At 36.2% G+C, this 16,092-nt stretch overlaps 2 protein-coding genes across 3 annotated transcripts; one reads left to right on the forward strand and one right to left on the reverse strand.

Moving 5' to 3' along the window:
* Positions 1 to 450: 450 nt before the first annotated feature.
* On the forward strand, positions 451 to 3,443 carry tmem17 (transmembrane protein 17). 2 transcript variants are annotated; one of them, XM_056270983.1, is made up of 5 exons: positions 451 to 642; positions 2,158 to 2,264; positions 2,385 to 2,498; positions 2,570 to 2,713; positions 2,835 to 3,443. In XM_056270983.1, exons 1-5 carry the CDS (start codon positions 528 to 530, stop codon positions 2,931 to 2,933), a joined length of 579 nt encoding a protein of 192 aa, XP_056126958.1. In that variant the 5' UTR covers positions 451 to 527; the 3' UTR covers positions 2,934 to 3,443. The 2 variants fall into 2 exon arrangements, with proteins under 2 accessions (XP_056126958.1, XP_056126959.1); XM_056270984.1 differs by having other exon boundaries at positions 458 to 642; positions 2,161 to 2,264.
* agbl2 (AGBL carboxypeptidase 2) lies at positions 3,410 to 15,781 on the reverse strand. Its single transcript, XM_056270985.1, has 24 exons — positions 15,527 to 15,781; positions 15,293 to 15,356; positions 15,020 to 15,160; positions 13,252 to 13,437; positions 12,253 to 12,360; positions 12,009 to 12,159; positions 11,674 to 11,907; positions 10,158 to 10,563; positions 9,898 to 10,040; positions 9,462 to 9,621; positions 9,243 to 9,369; positions 9,038 to 9,138; positions 8,835 to 8,947; positions 8,640 to 8,706; positions 8,443 to 8,547; positions 7,324 to 7,410; positions 7,059 to 7,172; positions 6,878 to 6,935; positions 6,576 to 6,776; positions 6,454 to 6,487; positions 4,315 to 4,430; positions 4,049 to 4,124; positions 3,826 to 3,948; positions 3,410 to 3,739 (listed from the first exon to the last, which is right to left on the reverse strand). Exons 1-24 carry the CDS (start codon positions 15,530 to 15,532, stop codon positions 3,616 to 3,618), a joined length of 3,045 nt encoding a protein of 1,014 aa, XP_056126960.1. The 5' UTR covers positions 15,533 to 15,781; the 3' UTR covers positions 3,410 to 3,615.
* Between the last annotated feature and the right edge of the window lie 311 nt (positions 15,782 to 16,092).

Below are 16,092 nucleotides of genomic sequence, written 5' to 3' on the forward strand. Positions count from 1 at the left end.
GATGATAGTTTTGTGAACAAAGCTTGAAATTTTAATGAGGCGTGATTTGACAAAATATGTCATCATTTTTTTTACTTTGATGTCAAAATTGATTTTTAAAGTCATTATTTCAACTTTTCATCTATGTAGGCTTTTTTTTTTTATGTGGCGGAAATGGCCTTCCATATTTTCCTTATTTTAACTTGTAAATAGATATTACTTAATATGTCTTAATATGTCATAATATCGACCTTTTATGTCCTAATTACGATTTACCAAGGCATGTTTTTTTTCTTATGTGGGCTTCCATAGTTTACTAATTTTAACTTGCATAAATAGATAATATAACTTATTTATACTCAAACCCTTCTGTATTACCCACTTATTTAATTTCCTTCTTCATCATACACTCTGGGTTAAGCGCATCTGAGCAGTGTTGTGTGTGAGAGTGAAAACAGAAAGCACACCCCTTCACAGCTGGACCGTCGCAACCGCACGAGATCCGCCTTAACGTTAGTTGCTACGGACTCGCGTCTCTGCTTCTCAACATGGACCTGCCTGAACCCATACGGCGACGGCTGGGAGATTTCTCCAGAACCGTGTTTGTGGACCAAAGCCGAACACAACCCTCTCCCGAAGAACACGCTAATTTCCTTAACCAGTGTAAGTGTGTTTGAGTTGTTGAAACGGTGACTTTTGTGTTGAGCTGCTAGCTGCTGGGCTAATTCATCTGGTTAGCCAAGCTTATGTCAAGCTCCTGTTACTGTGTTAGGAGACATTTTGCTTACCTGATTTGCTGATATAATAATGCTTTATGGCACTGTTAAACGCTGTTGGTAACTTAACCGTGGAAGTGTCTCGAACCTACCGAGCTAACGTTGCCTAACGTTACCTAAACACTAAACAGTCAGCGTTACGAACCGTTCTTTAGTCGGATCTTTTTTTAATGAATCTATTGAACCTGTCGTTCACAAAACCGATCTTGAACGATTTGTTCAGGAATCGTCCGAATCGAGCGGTTCTCGAGTCAAAAATTCACTATGTATTTATCAAACCGAGAACCTAAAAAAGAAGTTAACGAGTTCGTTTGCCCATAAAATCTTTAAGATATTAGGTTAAACTTATTCGGCTTGCTGTCCGCTGGAGAGGGGCTCGATGAAGCAGCTTCAACTCGAGCTCTGATACACCCCCCAGTGGGTAAATGTAGGACCTGTTAATTAAAGGGCAAGGTACCTAAGATGAAGGTGGAGTTTGGGGAGGTGGAGGGATACTGGAACAGCTGATACTAGGGAGAGGTAAGCGGCTGCTTATATACTCTGTTTGTTGATTGAAAGATTGGATGGGCTCGCTCCTCCCTAACTTACGTTTAGGAACTTCATTTAATTTTCTATCTTAATTTTAAAATTAAAACGCAATTAAAATATTTTTATGATTCCATTTATGTCGGTTTGAACTGAAGATGCATAAAAGCATGCATAAATTGATTTAATAATATCGTTTAATTAAAACATGCAAAAAAAAAAAAAAAAATTCTAGAAAAAAAAAACTGATTTGCGAAAAGGAATCGAACACTCCGTCATGGGTTCCGGACTTCCGGTTCTGACCGGTCAACTAATTTCTCTCTATATGGCTCTGAGTTGTGGTTAAACGGAAGCTCAAGCATGATTGATTGCTTAATGTGCGAGAACCAATAAGGTTCACTCTCGTGTTATGCAGCACTTTTGAGCTTCCGCAAGAGGTTTGTTCTCACTCGTCAAGCAGATGCAGTTAAGCTTGTTTATGTTAGCTAAACAATATATGTGAATAAAAGACTAAATTAAATCTGTTCATTATAAAGCGATCGAGTCTCTTCCAAAAAAATTGACCAAATTATGACTTAATTTAAATGGATTAGTTTTATGATCTCTTAATGAACGCTTTGAAGCGTCAAAGTGGTAGTTGCATAGTTGTCAATGGAGGGCCAGAAAAAAGCTTCTTCTTTCCTCAAAAAGATCTTCATTTGTGTTCCGGAGATTAACGGTAAGATTCTTACGGGTTTGGAACAACATGAGTATTTAATGACAGAATTTTGGGTGAACTATCCCTTTAATGCGCTTATAATTCACAGAAATACAGTCTAGGTGGGCAGCTCGCTAGTTTTAGTGTGCTGTAATTTTCATTTTTTGCACTTTTATTCAGCAGATAAGGATGTAGTATCGAGTCTGCCTCTTCAGATGTCGCTTTACTTTAACATGTGGTTCTTTCCCTTCTGGTGGATCAGTGAGGTTGTGATGCTACAACTAAAGGTGATTCTCCTACCTATATTTTAACAATTCAGTCTGGCATTGTTGACTGCGGTTTAATCATATTAATGTATATTAACATAATAAATATATATGAATATAATAAATACGCTTTTCGTCTAGTACCCAGCCCTTGCAGATTATTACAAGTTCATCCTGATCACAATTCTTATTTTAATGACCCTGATTGAGGCCATCAGACTCTACCTGGGCAACGTTGGAAATCTGCAAGAAAAGGTCAATATAAGTATAATATAATATAATCTACATGATTTCATAATAATCCAACTTCCTTTATTTTTTAATAGGTTCCAGAATTGGCTGGATTTTGGCTCCTGACTCTTCTACTCCAGTTTCCTCTGATTCTGTTCCAGCTTTTCAATGAGGCTGTTCTCATTCAACCTCTGGAGAGAGGAGTTCATATAATACTGGCCTTATTTATTTTTGCAGAGGTATAAATTCGTATATATATATTTGTGTATTTACATGATATTATAATCCTTTAAATATGTTCCAGAGGAATTGGTTTTTAAAAAATACTTAACAATTGAAAAATGTTTTATTTCTTTACAGGCTCTATTTGGATTTGTTGCCTTGCGTGCAATGGTCCGACACACCGAAAGTCGCTTCCATTTGAGACAGTTTGATGGGATTCAGGAATTAAGAACGTGACGAGACCTGCACTGATGAACTTGATTAAATATTCAATGTGGTATCACAAAAAAAGACTACAAAGATGGCAGTGGCAACCACTAGAGGACACACGTCAGTCATTGAGCTGGATTGTTACTGCATGCGGATGTCTTGGTGCCTTATTTTATACAAACAAATCTTGCCTTGTATTATATTTTGTATGTGGGCAAATAAAAAATAAAAAGTTTAACTTAAGACAAAGACAGAACACACCCCAGTGCTATAAATCACTAAATCATATTATTTATTGATGCTGAATTTAACAAAATTATAAATTTAATTTAAAAATCAGCTTCATTAGAAATCACTTCCACACATTATTTAATTAGACATCACTTTAAAAAAAAGAAAAAGAACAAATCATGCTTATCACACATGGAATATTCAAATAAGAAAGGACATCTCTTCAATAGAAGGGAAGTTCATATCAGAATAACTTGATTATACAATACAAATTTATTTAGAAAATGGCTAAAAAAGTAAAAACAAGTGAAAAAAGTCTTTGTTTTCCAGTAGTCTTTCCCTTTTATTAAATGTACAGAAAATTATGGACTGCACTGAACTGAAATGGTGAATGACATTTAATTGCAAAGAAAAGTCACATTTCTGTATTCAGGCACTTGGCTTCAAAAGAAAGGACCTCTTGCTCTCGTCATCATCTTCATGTGCTTTTGCCTGGCTTGACCTGCTTTTCCTGAGACTTCTGCGTGTGAGATGTTTGAGGAAGAACAGCTGTGGACTCGTCCTCCACTTGCATGGACTCTTGAGGCAACTGCAGATAAAACCTTGTCAAGGAAATCAGCTGATGAGTTAACTTGCTACGACTGAGCAAAATGTGCAAATGTTCTTTTTGCGACATACCTCTCCTCACTGCTCACTCAGGCTTTCTGTAGAAGCAGCAATTCTTCCGAAAAACTGAGTTTTGCTTCCTTTAGGTAGCCTCCCTAACCTCAGACTTCTGAATGCAGCCTGGTTTCCAAACAGTTGAGCATGGCTATAGAGGAACACATAATGACAGCGGTAAGAACGGCTGGTGACATTCTGCAGTCTGTGTGAGGTGTCAAGCAAACCTCCAGAAAAATAATGAGTTAAACCTGTGCAGGTCAGGGAGGAAACATGAGCCATCTTGTTTCCTGATTTGGTCAGCGGCCCTCTTGGACTGCTCTCTATCTGGTGATGCAAGGCCAGCCACAGCATATGGTAACATGGGAAAATGAATCGGGTTACAAGTATCATAATACACTGACAAAAACAATTGAAGGCTTTATTTAAATTAATATTTCAGTCTAAATTTTACATACATTACGTTTGTCCAAGTATATCAGACATGGTCATTTTTAAAGAAATACTTAATATTTACCTTGTCCATCTGTCTTATGACTGATCCTCAGTGTTCCTATGTTGTCTAGTGGCATTAAGTGTTTGATAGGGATTTGGGTCTTTTGCATCTGTCTTTCCTGCCTGAGTTTCTGTTGACTGTGGGAAAAGTAATTTATTTTTTATATTTATTTATTATTATCTTAATCTTTCAAGACAGTTTGTGCATTTAAATCTACATTAATAATTCATACATAATATATATATTCATAAAATAATATAAATAATGTAATTGTGTATCCATATGATGTTATATATATATATATAAATATGTATGTGTGTGTGTATGTATATATATATATATATATATTTGAGATTATTTATATACACACATACATAAACACACACACACATATAGACATAATTAATTACATAATTATGTATACAGCATTTATAAAAAATATACACATTATTTATAAAATAATATACATAATGTATGAATTATTTATCTAAATGTATGTATATACTATTATAGTATAATGTCCATTATTTATATGCATAAAGTTACATTATATATAATGAATTATATTACAAAATAAGTCAATTATATACACTCACCAAAAGGATTATTAGGAACACCATACTAATACTGTGTTTGACCCCCTTTCGCCTTCAGAACTGCCTTAATTCTACTACGTGGCATTGATTCAACAAGGTGCTGAAAGCATTCTTTAGAAATGTTGGCCCATATTGATAGGATAGCATCTTGTAGTTGATGGAGATTTGTGGGATGGACATCCAGGGCACGAAGCTCCCGTTCCACCACATCCCAAAGATGCTCTATTGGGTTGAGATCTGGTGACTGTGGGGGCCATTTTAGCACAGTAAACTCATTGCCATGTTCAAGAAACCAATTTGAAATGATTTGAGACATGGTGCATTATCCTGCTGGACGTAGCCATCAGAGGATGGGTACATGGTGGCCATAAAGGGATGGACATGGTCAGAAACAATGCTCAGGTAGGCCGTGGCATTTAAACGATGCCCAATTGGCACTAAGGGGCCTAAAGTGTGCCAAGAAAACATCCCCCACACCATTACACCACCACCACCACCAGCCTGCACAGTGGTAACAAGGCATGATGGATCCATGTTCTCATTCTGTTTACGCCAAATTCTGACTCTACCATCTGAATGTCTCAACAGAAATCGAGACTCATCAGACCAGGCAACATTTTTCCAGTCTTCAACTGTCCAATTTTGGTGAGCTCCTGCAAATTGTAGCCTCTTTTTCCTATTTGTAGTGGAGATGAGTGGTACCCGGTGGGGTCTTCTGCTGTTGTAGCCCATCCGCCTCAAGGTTGTGCGTGTTGTGGCTTCACAAATGCTTTGCTGCATACCTCGGTTGTAACGAACTCGTTACAACCGAGGTATGCAGCAAAGCATTTGTGAAGCCACAACACGCACAACCTTGAGGCGGATGGGCTACAACAGCAGAAGACCCCACCGGGTACCACTCATCTATCTATCTGTTTCAGTCAAAGTTGCTCTTCTATCAGCTTGAATCAGTCGGCCCATTCTCCTCTGACCTCTAGCATCAACAAGGCATTTTCGCCCACAGGACTGCCGCATACTGGATGTTTTTCCCTTTTCGCACCATTCTTTGTAAACCCTAGAAATAGTTGTGCGTGAAAATCCCGGTAACTGAGCAGATTGTGAAATACTCAGACCGGCCCGTCTGGCACCAACAACCATGCCACGCTCAAAATTGCTTAAATCACCTTTCTTTCCCATTCTGACATTCAGTTTGGAGTTCAGGAGATTGTCTTGACCAGGACCACACCCCTAAATGTATTGAAGCAACTGCCATGTGATTGGTTGATTAATTGCATTAATGAGAAATTGAACAGGTGTTCCTAATAATCCTTTAGGTGAGTGTATATACAGTATATAGTGTATAACACTTGAAAAATTAGCATAATATATTTATTTACATATTTTATTTATGTTGTATAATCCTGTTTATGCTAAATAAATAAATTATGTAAATAATATATATATTACACACTTGAAATTAAAAAAAAAATGAATGCCAGAGAATTGTTAGGTAGTTCTGGTATTATTACGCCACTTCCACTGTGATGTGTAATTTGCTGTCATGTGATGTAGTTAGCCTACTTACCTCCTCTGCATAATGTCTGAAATATGAGATCTTTCTGTGAGACAGCAAAATGATAAAGATGTCACCAGTGTGGTCAAAATGTTGATGAAAAGCTGCCTGTAAGTAATAAATAAAAGATATACCTTTGATTTCTGGTTGGGGTTTGAAATCGGGGTAGAAGGGCATTGTGTACGGTTGGACTGGTATAGTCAGGGCTCTTTCTCTGAAGGCTGGTACAGACGGACATCTTTTATGACCTCCAGTTACTAAGAGGGTCTGCCGTTGCAATTGCCCCTGGGGGGCAGATGAGGTAGTGTGGTGATTCGTTTGGTCCCCAGGATCAACTGAAAAACATGACATTTTCATGAAATAAACAGACTTCATGAACTTCTCTTGATGGAAAGGAAAGCACATGATTCATTTTTATATATTTAAGTGTATCTACCTGAGACAGAGTGCCGAAAAGATGAAAAACCATTGCGCAAATTAGTGGCAGGAGCAACCTGGAATAAATAGGCTATCTTTTTGTTTGTTGTTCCATGTATTCTGTCATATCTTAAATTATTTGATGGTCAAATAATTTAATTTGATGCCTGATAATGTAAATATCTATTCCGATCAGTTACCTTATCTAGTCTGTTCCCCCAAAGATCTGCCACATTATCTACAACACCTATGCGAGTGGTGGGATGAGGGATCCAAGACCTCACAGTCTGATTCACCCTGACTGAACTTGGCACCTACACATCACAGAGAATACATCGTTTTATCCATTTTATTGAGTTTAAATCCTATTTCTTTGGTATTTTACATCATATAGCAGTGCACCGATTTTTGTGTTTTTGCTGATCAATTTAGACCATACACACACAAAGAATGTGGATTCATTACCTTTTGTTTCTTAGTGTCCTTCATGTAGCCCATAGTTTTCTCTTGGATTCTCACTTTGACTGTATCTTCACTTGAGGGCACAGGATCCTTCAGAAAGGGATACAGCTATAATGATTACACTTATAATTGAAACCGTATACTTACTTTTAAATACATTTTAAATAAGATTTAAAGCTATGATACTTTTAAACCTATCAAATACATTTATTATTTATTTCAATGCATACATGTATTTATTTAAAGGGGCTATATGTAAGAATGTTCATGAATTAATCGCTTTACAACACCTTACAACAAAACCCATTGTAACAAAACAAAAAAAATCAACCTTGAAAATCAATCGTTTAATGTTGTTTATATGTCTATGTGGTGTTTTTAATATGCTTTAGTTTAAGATAAACCAAGTGCAAATTCATAAGCCAATTTTTCACTATTTTTTGTCCACTATTTTTTGACAGTCTCAAAAACACGGTTTGAAATCGCTGGTGTTTCTGACGTCACAAACTACATTGTAACCAATCATGTCAACATGTGATCGTTAACGAGTGGATCTCTGAGCTGGTGTGAGTGAGTGGAGGTGGGGCTAATTTGCATATTCATAGAACCGCATATACTAAATGATTTTTTTTCATACCATTCCAGTGTATTTAATGACCTCATCTGTCGACATGATGACAGTGAATTGCAGAGCTGATTCAAACATATCCACATCGCTATGAACATATGCTTTCTCACCGCTGTCATTTTTGTTGTGTGTTTAATGTTTATTTTGTAATAGAGAGGAAAGCGCGCAGCACATATTTAACTACTTTACATATTTAATTACTTTGACGTTAACAGTATCGTTGAAAAGGTATTTCCAACTTTTTACTTCTAGGCAAAGAATGAAAAAGAACTTTGCCGTGATTATATTGGGGCCTTGAAGCGTGTTCAGTCTCTTGTACGTTATATGTGCACAAGCAATAAGTTGCTGGCTACAGTTCACTTAACGGCCACTGGTTTCGCCCCTTTAAATAAATAAATTAGATTCTTGTACCTAAACGTTTGTGTATTTTGCAGATTTTAGATCATGATTAATTTGAAATAACCTATAAAAATGCATATTTAGTTAAGACCTACCAAATGTTTGATGTTCCTGTGAATAATTGTTGGTCCTGCACTCCGTACTCGTTCTTGCCGGAGTCTGTTCCTTTCTTTACGGCTTCTTAGGTGTTTTTTCTTTCCCTGTATTTGTCATACAAACCACAGAGCAATAAAGGAAAATTGAGAAAAATCGTCTCAAGGATGTCACTGGGAGGGTTTGCGGCATACTGCACCTTGTTTGTGGCATTTAAAAGATGAACAGGAAGTCCATCTGATTCGGTACTGTTTGATCCACTTGTGCTGCACATAATATCAACATTGTGAAATAATTGATAGGGTTTGTTCTGACATAGAGTTATCAAATGTTCACAAGAAAAATATTTGAATGGAATATGTTTCAAATAGTTTTTATTTGACTGTACTTTTACCTGGACTCGATGTCAATGTCAGACAGATCCTCTAAAGAGTCCACTTCTCTTCCCAGCTTCCGTCTGACCTCTTGTCTCAATAACACCCCTAACTCCTCCAGACAGTGTGTAGTCTGTTTAAAATGTATTAAATGCATTTTTTTCAAACAATTATGCAGTTTCAAAGCAATATTAAAAAGGAGTAAAGCTCAAAGACAGGCCACCTTGGCTGGGTCGGGGTCACAAAAGTCAAGCAGAGTGTCACAAAAGCAATGGCCCATTGATTTCAGGTCCTGCGTGCTGAAGTGTGTTCCTTTCCTGTCCCCTACAAATGAATACAAAACACATGAACGCGCACAGCCAGGGAACAGTCTGCAAACCTTTCACATGTAAGAGTTGGACAACTTTTTTGATAACTGAAGTACGTACCCAATGTTGAGCCTCCGAAAGTAGACTCCATTGTGTAGCTGTTCCTAATGCCTAGTCTCCACATGACGATACGTCCGGTGCCCTCTTTGCTTTTATGCATTTTGAACTTGCAACTCCTAAAGGAAAACTAAAAGACAAAAGCATTCATTCAAAATGTAAACGTTGCATGCATGAGAGACTATATGCCATGCGATTACAACAATGATGGCCACAGCTAACCTTGTCTTTAGCATTCTTGCTCATCATAAGCGGGAAAATGCGTTCTTGAAGACACCGCGAGGCATCTTTCCGATCATTACATCCATACATGAACACATTGTTTTTCCTGCTATGACCATGAAAGTCACAGTAGACCACCACTTCTCTTTCGGCAAGCAACCTGTGGGATCATCAAATTAGCCAGGTGTATAGGTGTGGTCACATTTACCATTGCCAAATCCAATCAGTCCAATAGGAATCTGTGTGTTTTGTGCGAGTGTGAAAGATTTCCTCATGCAGATTCCGCTCGTTTCTCAAGTTGGTCACACGAATTCGCTGTGCCAACCAACAGAAAGCATGCTTTGAAAGTGACTTCTGTGTGCACCTTATTTCATGTTTAGCATACACAAGATGTGTCACATTAGCATGCTAAAAGAGTGCCACAATCATCACTCACCTTTTCACCATGTTGCGAGTGTACCAAATACAGGGGAAAGAGTCGCGCAACAGACTGCGGTAGTTTCGGTTCAAATCGCGGCCTGTGAGTGAGCAGCGGTAGTTCCCCACCACCACACCGTCAGGGTTTAGCATCGGTATAACCTGCGGCCAGAACATCCGTTACTGTGGTAATCCAACTGTTTACATTTCGTGAAGCACATGGCATGAAATTTTCTCCAAAACCCATTCTCCATCCGTGCCTTGCCCTCCTTCCCTCACCTTAAAGACAAAAATTTCCCTCAACAAACGAGCGTCAGGCAAGTCGCTCAGCAGGAACTCCAGAAAGCCCTGCATCATCCAAGAGCCGTTGGTTTCTCCTGGGTGCACCCGTGCCGTCACGACAACTGCCCGCTTGGCTTTCCGTTCTGCTAAGCTGCTGGACGGTGATGTTACAGTCAACACATACACCGCATTTCCCGCCAGACTACGGCAGAGCACCCTCAGTTTACAGTACGCTGCACGGACAGGGTCTGAGATGACCTCATGCAGGTAATGCTGAAGGTTTGAATATGTATAAGGGTAGCAATGGGCCAGGTAGCAGGTGTCACCGTCATAAGGGAACTCCAGGGTCCAGGTGAGGGAGTACAGCGCTTTACCATCCTGCTCAAGGTTGTTTCTGTAGTACCTAAAAGACATTGAGACAGCAGTTGGGTCAATAACACCCACCTGGATGTTTTTGTCCGGATCTATTATTAATTTAAAAATGCCATTTCAACATACAGAGACTTGAATACACCTCATGTTTGATGAGCATGTTTATAATTTCTGAATTAAAATTAATTTAAATATTTTTTTGGGGTGCATAAAGCCAATCATTTCAGTGTCCTGATATCATAAAAGAAAAATAATGCTTTGGTAAATCATAATTATGAGATAAAAAAGTTACAGTTATGAGATACAAAGTCATAATTATGATAGAAATGTCTAAATTATTACATAAAATGTCTAAATTAAGAGATACTATGAGTATCTATAACTATGAGATAAACTTTAAATTGACACAAAAGTCAATTATGACAAAAATGGCTTTTGTCATAATTACAACATTCTATCTCATAATTATGACTTAGTAACTCATAATTTTGACTTTTTATCTCATAATTGTTATCTCAATGTTTTGTCTCATAATTATGACTTGGTGGCCTGGTTTCACAGACAGGGCTTAGATTAAGCCAGGATTTAGCATTAGTTCAAAGGATATTTAAGTAGCTTTTATAAACGTGCCCTAGAAAAAAAAAAAAAAAGCATTGGTGTGCATCTTAAGACAAAACATATCTTAAAACAAATATTTTAAGATATGTCAGTGCAAGTTGCTTTCAGTTAAAACAGCTCAAACATGCATTTTAGTCTGGGACTAGACTTAAGCCGTGTCTGTGAAACCGGGGGTATATCTCGTAATTTAGATTTTTTATCTCATAATTATGACTTAGTATCTTATAATTTTGACTTTTTGTCAATTTCCACTTTTCATGATTTTTACTTTTAATCTCATAATTACGACTAAGTATCTCATAATATCAACTCTTTTTGTCAATATTTTTTTTATGTCATGATTATGATTTACGAAAGCATGATTTTTTTCTTATGTGGCAGAAATGGGCTTCCGACTAGTTTTTAAAAATATTTTTCTATTTATTTATCATGGACATATTAGAATATGATAACTGAGCCACAACTTTTTGTGTCTTCACAAAACATTACAATGAGAACATAGAGACAAATCACTATTTGTCACCTGATGTTGGTTCCCGCTCGATGCCATCCTTCCCTCTTCAGCCAGGCAGCGTGTTCAGAGTAGAGTAACGGGCGCATACCGGCACCATACAGACTGCTGGACTTCATCAGGTTAATGATGGTGAAGCGGTAGGTGACGCCTGCCCTCATGTTCCTCACCCGGAAGTAGAACCACTGAGTGTGCTTAGTGGTGTACAAGTCAGTACGCAAAGTCAGCTCATAATCATACTGACCACTGGAACATAGATCAGAAAGGTTTACATTATATCAAGATATACAGGCTCTGAAAGGACAGATAAGTATTTATGGGAGTGTTTATGAAGCTGTATGACTCACACTTGCACTGCTTTTTGTAGGTTTCCACTTTCAAAACGAGACTCAAATGCTAGCGTAGGCCCCTTCTGATGGTTGGCACAGGACGTGGCACTTTCAATGGGTCCTCTGCTCCCACCCACACGAGAGTAGGTGAAGTAGAAGGTTTTTGTGGCTAAAATGGTGCGGTGAACAAAGAAGTTAGGCTATAAAACCAAATTGTGGAAGTAGCTAGAAGTTTTTACAATGAGAAAAATACTTTTCTTACCTGGGTCTATGCAGTAGACAGTGTTTCCTCTCACGTCTCCTACTGGCATGGGAGTCTGCTCCTCACCTGTTGGCTGATGGAACGGCTCCGGCTCTGAGGGGTCCCATTCTGGTTTTCAAAAGATATATAAGAAATGGAGAGTTCAAAGCCCTCATTTATGAATTAAGACGCGCAAAAAGATTTTAAAAATCTAGTTTCAAAAGGGTGAAACTTTATCTTAATTTTAATTAATTACATTTTTTTTTTAAATAAATATCATGAATTGTTATCATCAGTTTTGGGCGAAACGAATTGTCTCACTATAAAAAGTCTGACCTTTTAAGAGACTAGAAGAATCACATCAAAATGGTGCGTAGTTTAAAACAGGTGAAACTTTATTATTGTCAAATATGTTTTTAAATATATTTTACATGGCAAAATGTATTTTTGTAATTCATATGTCATTAATTTTGGGTGAGTCACACTACATGACACTTTACAACCTGAACTAAACTTGTCTTGTCATAAAAATATCAAAGTATCTGATATTTTAAAAGACTAATTAACCTATGATATCATATCATATTATTTTTTCTTGCATGTTGGTTGCACAACGTGACTTTAATTTGGCATAGAAATGTATAAAAAAAATATATATTTATATATATATATATATATATTAAACAAAACTACTTCTGCTTTTTCTAAGGAATAACAATAAAAGATTACGTCAAAGATTATGTTTTCCTTTGTTTTAAATAGGCTTTTTTCTTCAGGATCGTTTTCATTTTTGACTTTTCTCTCCCAAAAAACAGAAAAAACTATTTGATTGGCAATTTTTTTTAAAAATGACATCATCAAAGAGTTCATTGTATGGCCATATTGCATTGACAGATAAAGTGTCTTCACACAAATCACTACAGATGCGGTATCAGTCTGAGAATATACTGTATTAATTGTGTAAAAAAAAAGTTTTTAAAAAGTCAAAAACTTTTATTTTTGAAAAAGCTGAACTGATACCTAAATGCTTTATTTTGTCACAGATCACTTCACATTCTATGGGCCAGCGGACGCCCTGGAATGGACAGGAGGTAGATGGGATTGTGAAGAGGTCCAAAGGTTCCCTTAATCGTGGAATGGGCCGCTCCCCATCAAAGTCAAAAACAAGCTGCCGGGTTTTGAGAACTTTGTCTAAGCTGAAAAAACCTTGAAAAAAAATAAACACACAGACATCCTAATGCAAAATCTATTAGCCAACAGACATGCTGTAGTTAAAAGACATGTGAGAAGCTTCCGTCACCAGCAACGATTATCGACACCTGAAACAATTATGCGTTCTTAGTGTCTGAATCTTTTATGAAGGCCATGAATTTCAAATGGGATCTAACTGGTTAGACTCAAGTGTTGCGTATTGTGTGGCAACTTGAAATAAATATATGGCACAATTTAGGTGGCAATGGTGATGTCACAGCATATGGCATCTTTACATAAGATCAGCTCTATTTAGTATTGTACGCTACAATATTTAAATTGACATATCATTTCATGCTTCTTTATGGAAGCAAATTTTCACCACATCAGAAACACAAACCATGCTTTGGTAAATCATAATTATGAAAAAGTGAAAGTTGTGGCATCATGAAATAATATGAAACAAATTACGAAAGAGTATATAAAAAAAAGTCATAATGAGATAAAAAGTCGAAATTGACATAAAAAGTAATAATTATGAGAAAATAGTCTAAATCATTACCTAAAAAGTCAAAATTAACTAAGTCATGAGATAAAAAGTCAAAGTTGTGACACCATGAAATAAATTCAAAATAAATAAAAAAAAGCAAAAAAATAAGATGTACCAATTCATAATTATGAGATAAAAAGTCAAAATGACAGTCATAATTTTAAGAAAATAGTCACAATTATTACAAACTAAGTCAAAATTATCAGGTAAAAAGACAAAATTATGACATAAATCAAGATTATGAAATTTAAAAAGTCATAATTAGGTCTTTTTGTCTAAATTTCAACTCTCATTTTCAAATCTCTATTTCAAAATCTCATAATTTTGTCTCATAATACTTAGGATCTTATAAGTTCAAAATAATGTTGAAATTATACAATTTAAAAAGTCCAAATTTTGACATACTTAGACAATTATGATATAAAAATGTCAAATTTATTACAAACTAAGCCAAAATTATGAGATAAAACGTCAGTTATGATCTCATGGAATAAAGTCAAAATTATGAAAAAAGCAAAAAATAAGATATAAGACTAAGTCATAAGTATGAGAAAATAGTCAAAATTATTACGTAAAGTCAAAATTATCAGGTAACTAATGACTAATCAAGATTATTCATGACATTTAAAAAGTGATGGCTTTTCATAATAATTATGACTTTTTATCTCAATTTCAAAATAATGTTGAAATTATTAGATTTAAAGTAAAAAAAAATGACATCCTTAGACACATGATATAAAACGTCAAAAATGTAACACCAATTATGAAAAATATCTCAATTTATACAAAGTTGAAAAAAGACAAAATGGCAAAATTACCATTTTTTTTAATTGTGTATCATAAAAAGTTGTAATTATGACAATTAAGTGGAAAGGTTTACGTCACAATTCTGACTTAGTAGGATATAATTCTGATTTCTTTTTTCTTATATCATAATTATTACATTTTATATCATAATTATAATTTACCAAAACATGATTTTTAATGTGGCAAAATGGGATTCCATACTTCATAGAGCTGTCAATAGGGACAGTTTTACATATTTACTTGGACAAGGCTTGGGTTCCTCTTCTAGGTTGGAGTCATTGCTCTCAGATGGAGAGTTGATTGTGCCTGAGGCAGTTGAATCTTGGTTTTCCTCCCACTCTCTTTTGAAGGGAACACCAGAACGCACAGAGTCGCCGTTGTCTATGTATACAGAAACAACATGTGAGATAGAAAAATAATATACAATGCTATATTATTAGAGGACACAGAAAATCTACTAAACCACCTGGTTTAACCCACCCATCCAAAGGTTGAGTTGAATCAATGACTTACCTGAGAGGAAGCCATAATGCTGAAGATGGAGCAAAATGAATCTCTCGTATGAATCATCTGGTTTCTTTTGTTCAACATGATAAGAGAACAAAGAAATGCGTTTAAATACAAGCAAAGGGGCAGAAGGTTAACAGGCATTGAGTATCAGAAAGCTGCCATGTTAACTAACTGGGTAATATTAGACTGTAACCGTAGAGTGCAAAGCAGCAGTAAATTTTGAGCCAGATCACTCACCTGCATTCCCGAACCTCAAAGCAATGCGAGTGCGCGCGGGTCATTAAGTCATCGTAAACAACGCTAAACAACTGTACAGTTTACAAGCGCTTGACAAGATATCACATAACACCGCTGGTTAGTTGAGAATACCTTGTTTTAATCCCCCAATGAAAACTGCGAATTGTTCCAAATTAGTATTTTAAAATGAATATGGCCCGAGTAGAGAGTTAAACAGTTACACTTTTTGATGCAAATCTCATCGTTACAATTATTGTTGAGGCGCCCTAGACGCCATTTGTGTCACGGTTGCCATGGGCACGACGCACGTTTCCTGTGTAAAGCACGCTGCAAAAACGTAAAGCAGAAAGCAATAACACTTGTGAAATATATTTTCCTTTCAATTTTTTTGAATGTTTTTAGATAAATAATATGTAAATGTAAAAAAAATAACGGGAAAATTAATATTTTGCTTTAAGCATAACATTTTTTGCGCTGCTGGGGGTCATAATTTGAGGTCATAACCATAACCAGGTCAATGTTATTTTAGAATCATTAAAGCGATAGTTCACTAAAAAAAACCTGAT

This window comes from Rhinichthys klamathensis, unplaced genomic scaffold (genome assembly GCF_029890125.1).
Source record: "Rhinichthys klamathensis goyatoka isolate OS25496 unplaced genomic scaffold, OSU_Roscu_1.1 h1tg000310l_1, whole genome shotgun sequence".
NCBI lineage: Eukaryota > Metazoa > Chordata > Actinopteri > Cypriniformes > Leuciscidae > Rhinichthys > Rhinichthys klamathensis.

What these genes read in the sequence shown, in the direction of transcription:
- tmem17 (XM_056270983.1), top strand. Translation starts at nt 528, where the DNA reads ATGGACCTGCCTGAACCCATACGGCGACGGCTGGGAGATTTCTCCAGA. An exon ending in CGCTAATTTCCTTAACCAGT is followed by an intron (nt 643 to 2,157) that starts GTAAGTGTGTTT and finishes ACTTTTATTCAG; the next exon opens with CAGATAAGGATGTAGTATCG. An exon ending in CCTTATTTATTTTTGCAGAG is followed by an intron (nt 2,714 to 2,834) that starts GTATAAATTCGT and finishes ATTTCTTTACAG; the next exon opens with GCTCTATTTGGATTTGTTGC.
- agbl2 (XM_056270985.1), bottom strand. An exon ending in TTTCGGAGGCTCAACATTGG is followed by an intron (nt 9,139 to 9,242) that starts GTACGTACTTCA and finishes ATTCATTTGTAG; the next exon opens with GGGACAGGAAAGGAACACAC. An exon ending in TCATAAGACAGATGGACAAG is followed by an intron (nt 4,125 to 4,314) that starts GTAAATATTAAG and finishes TTGCATCACCAG; the next exon opens with ATAGAGAGCAGTCCAAGAGG.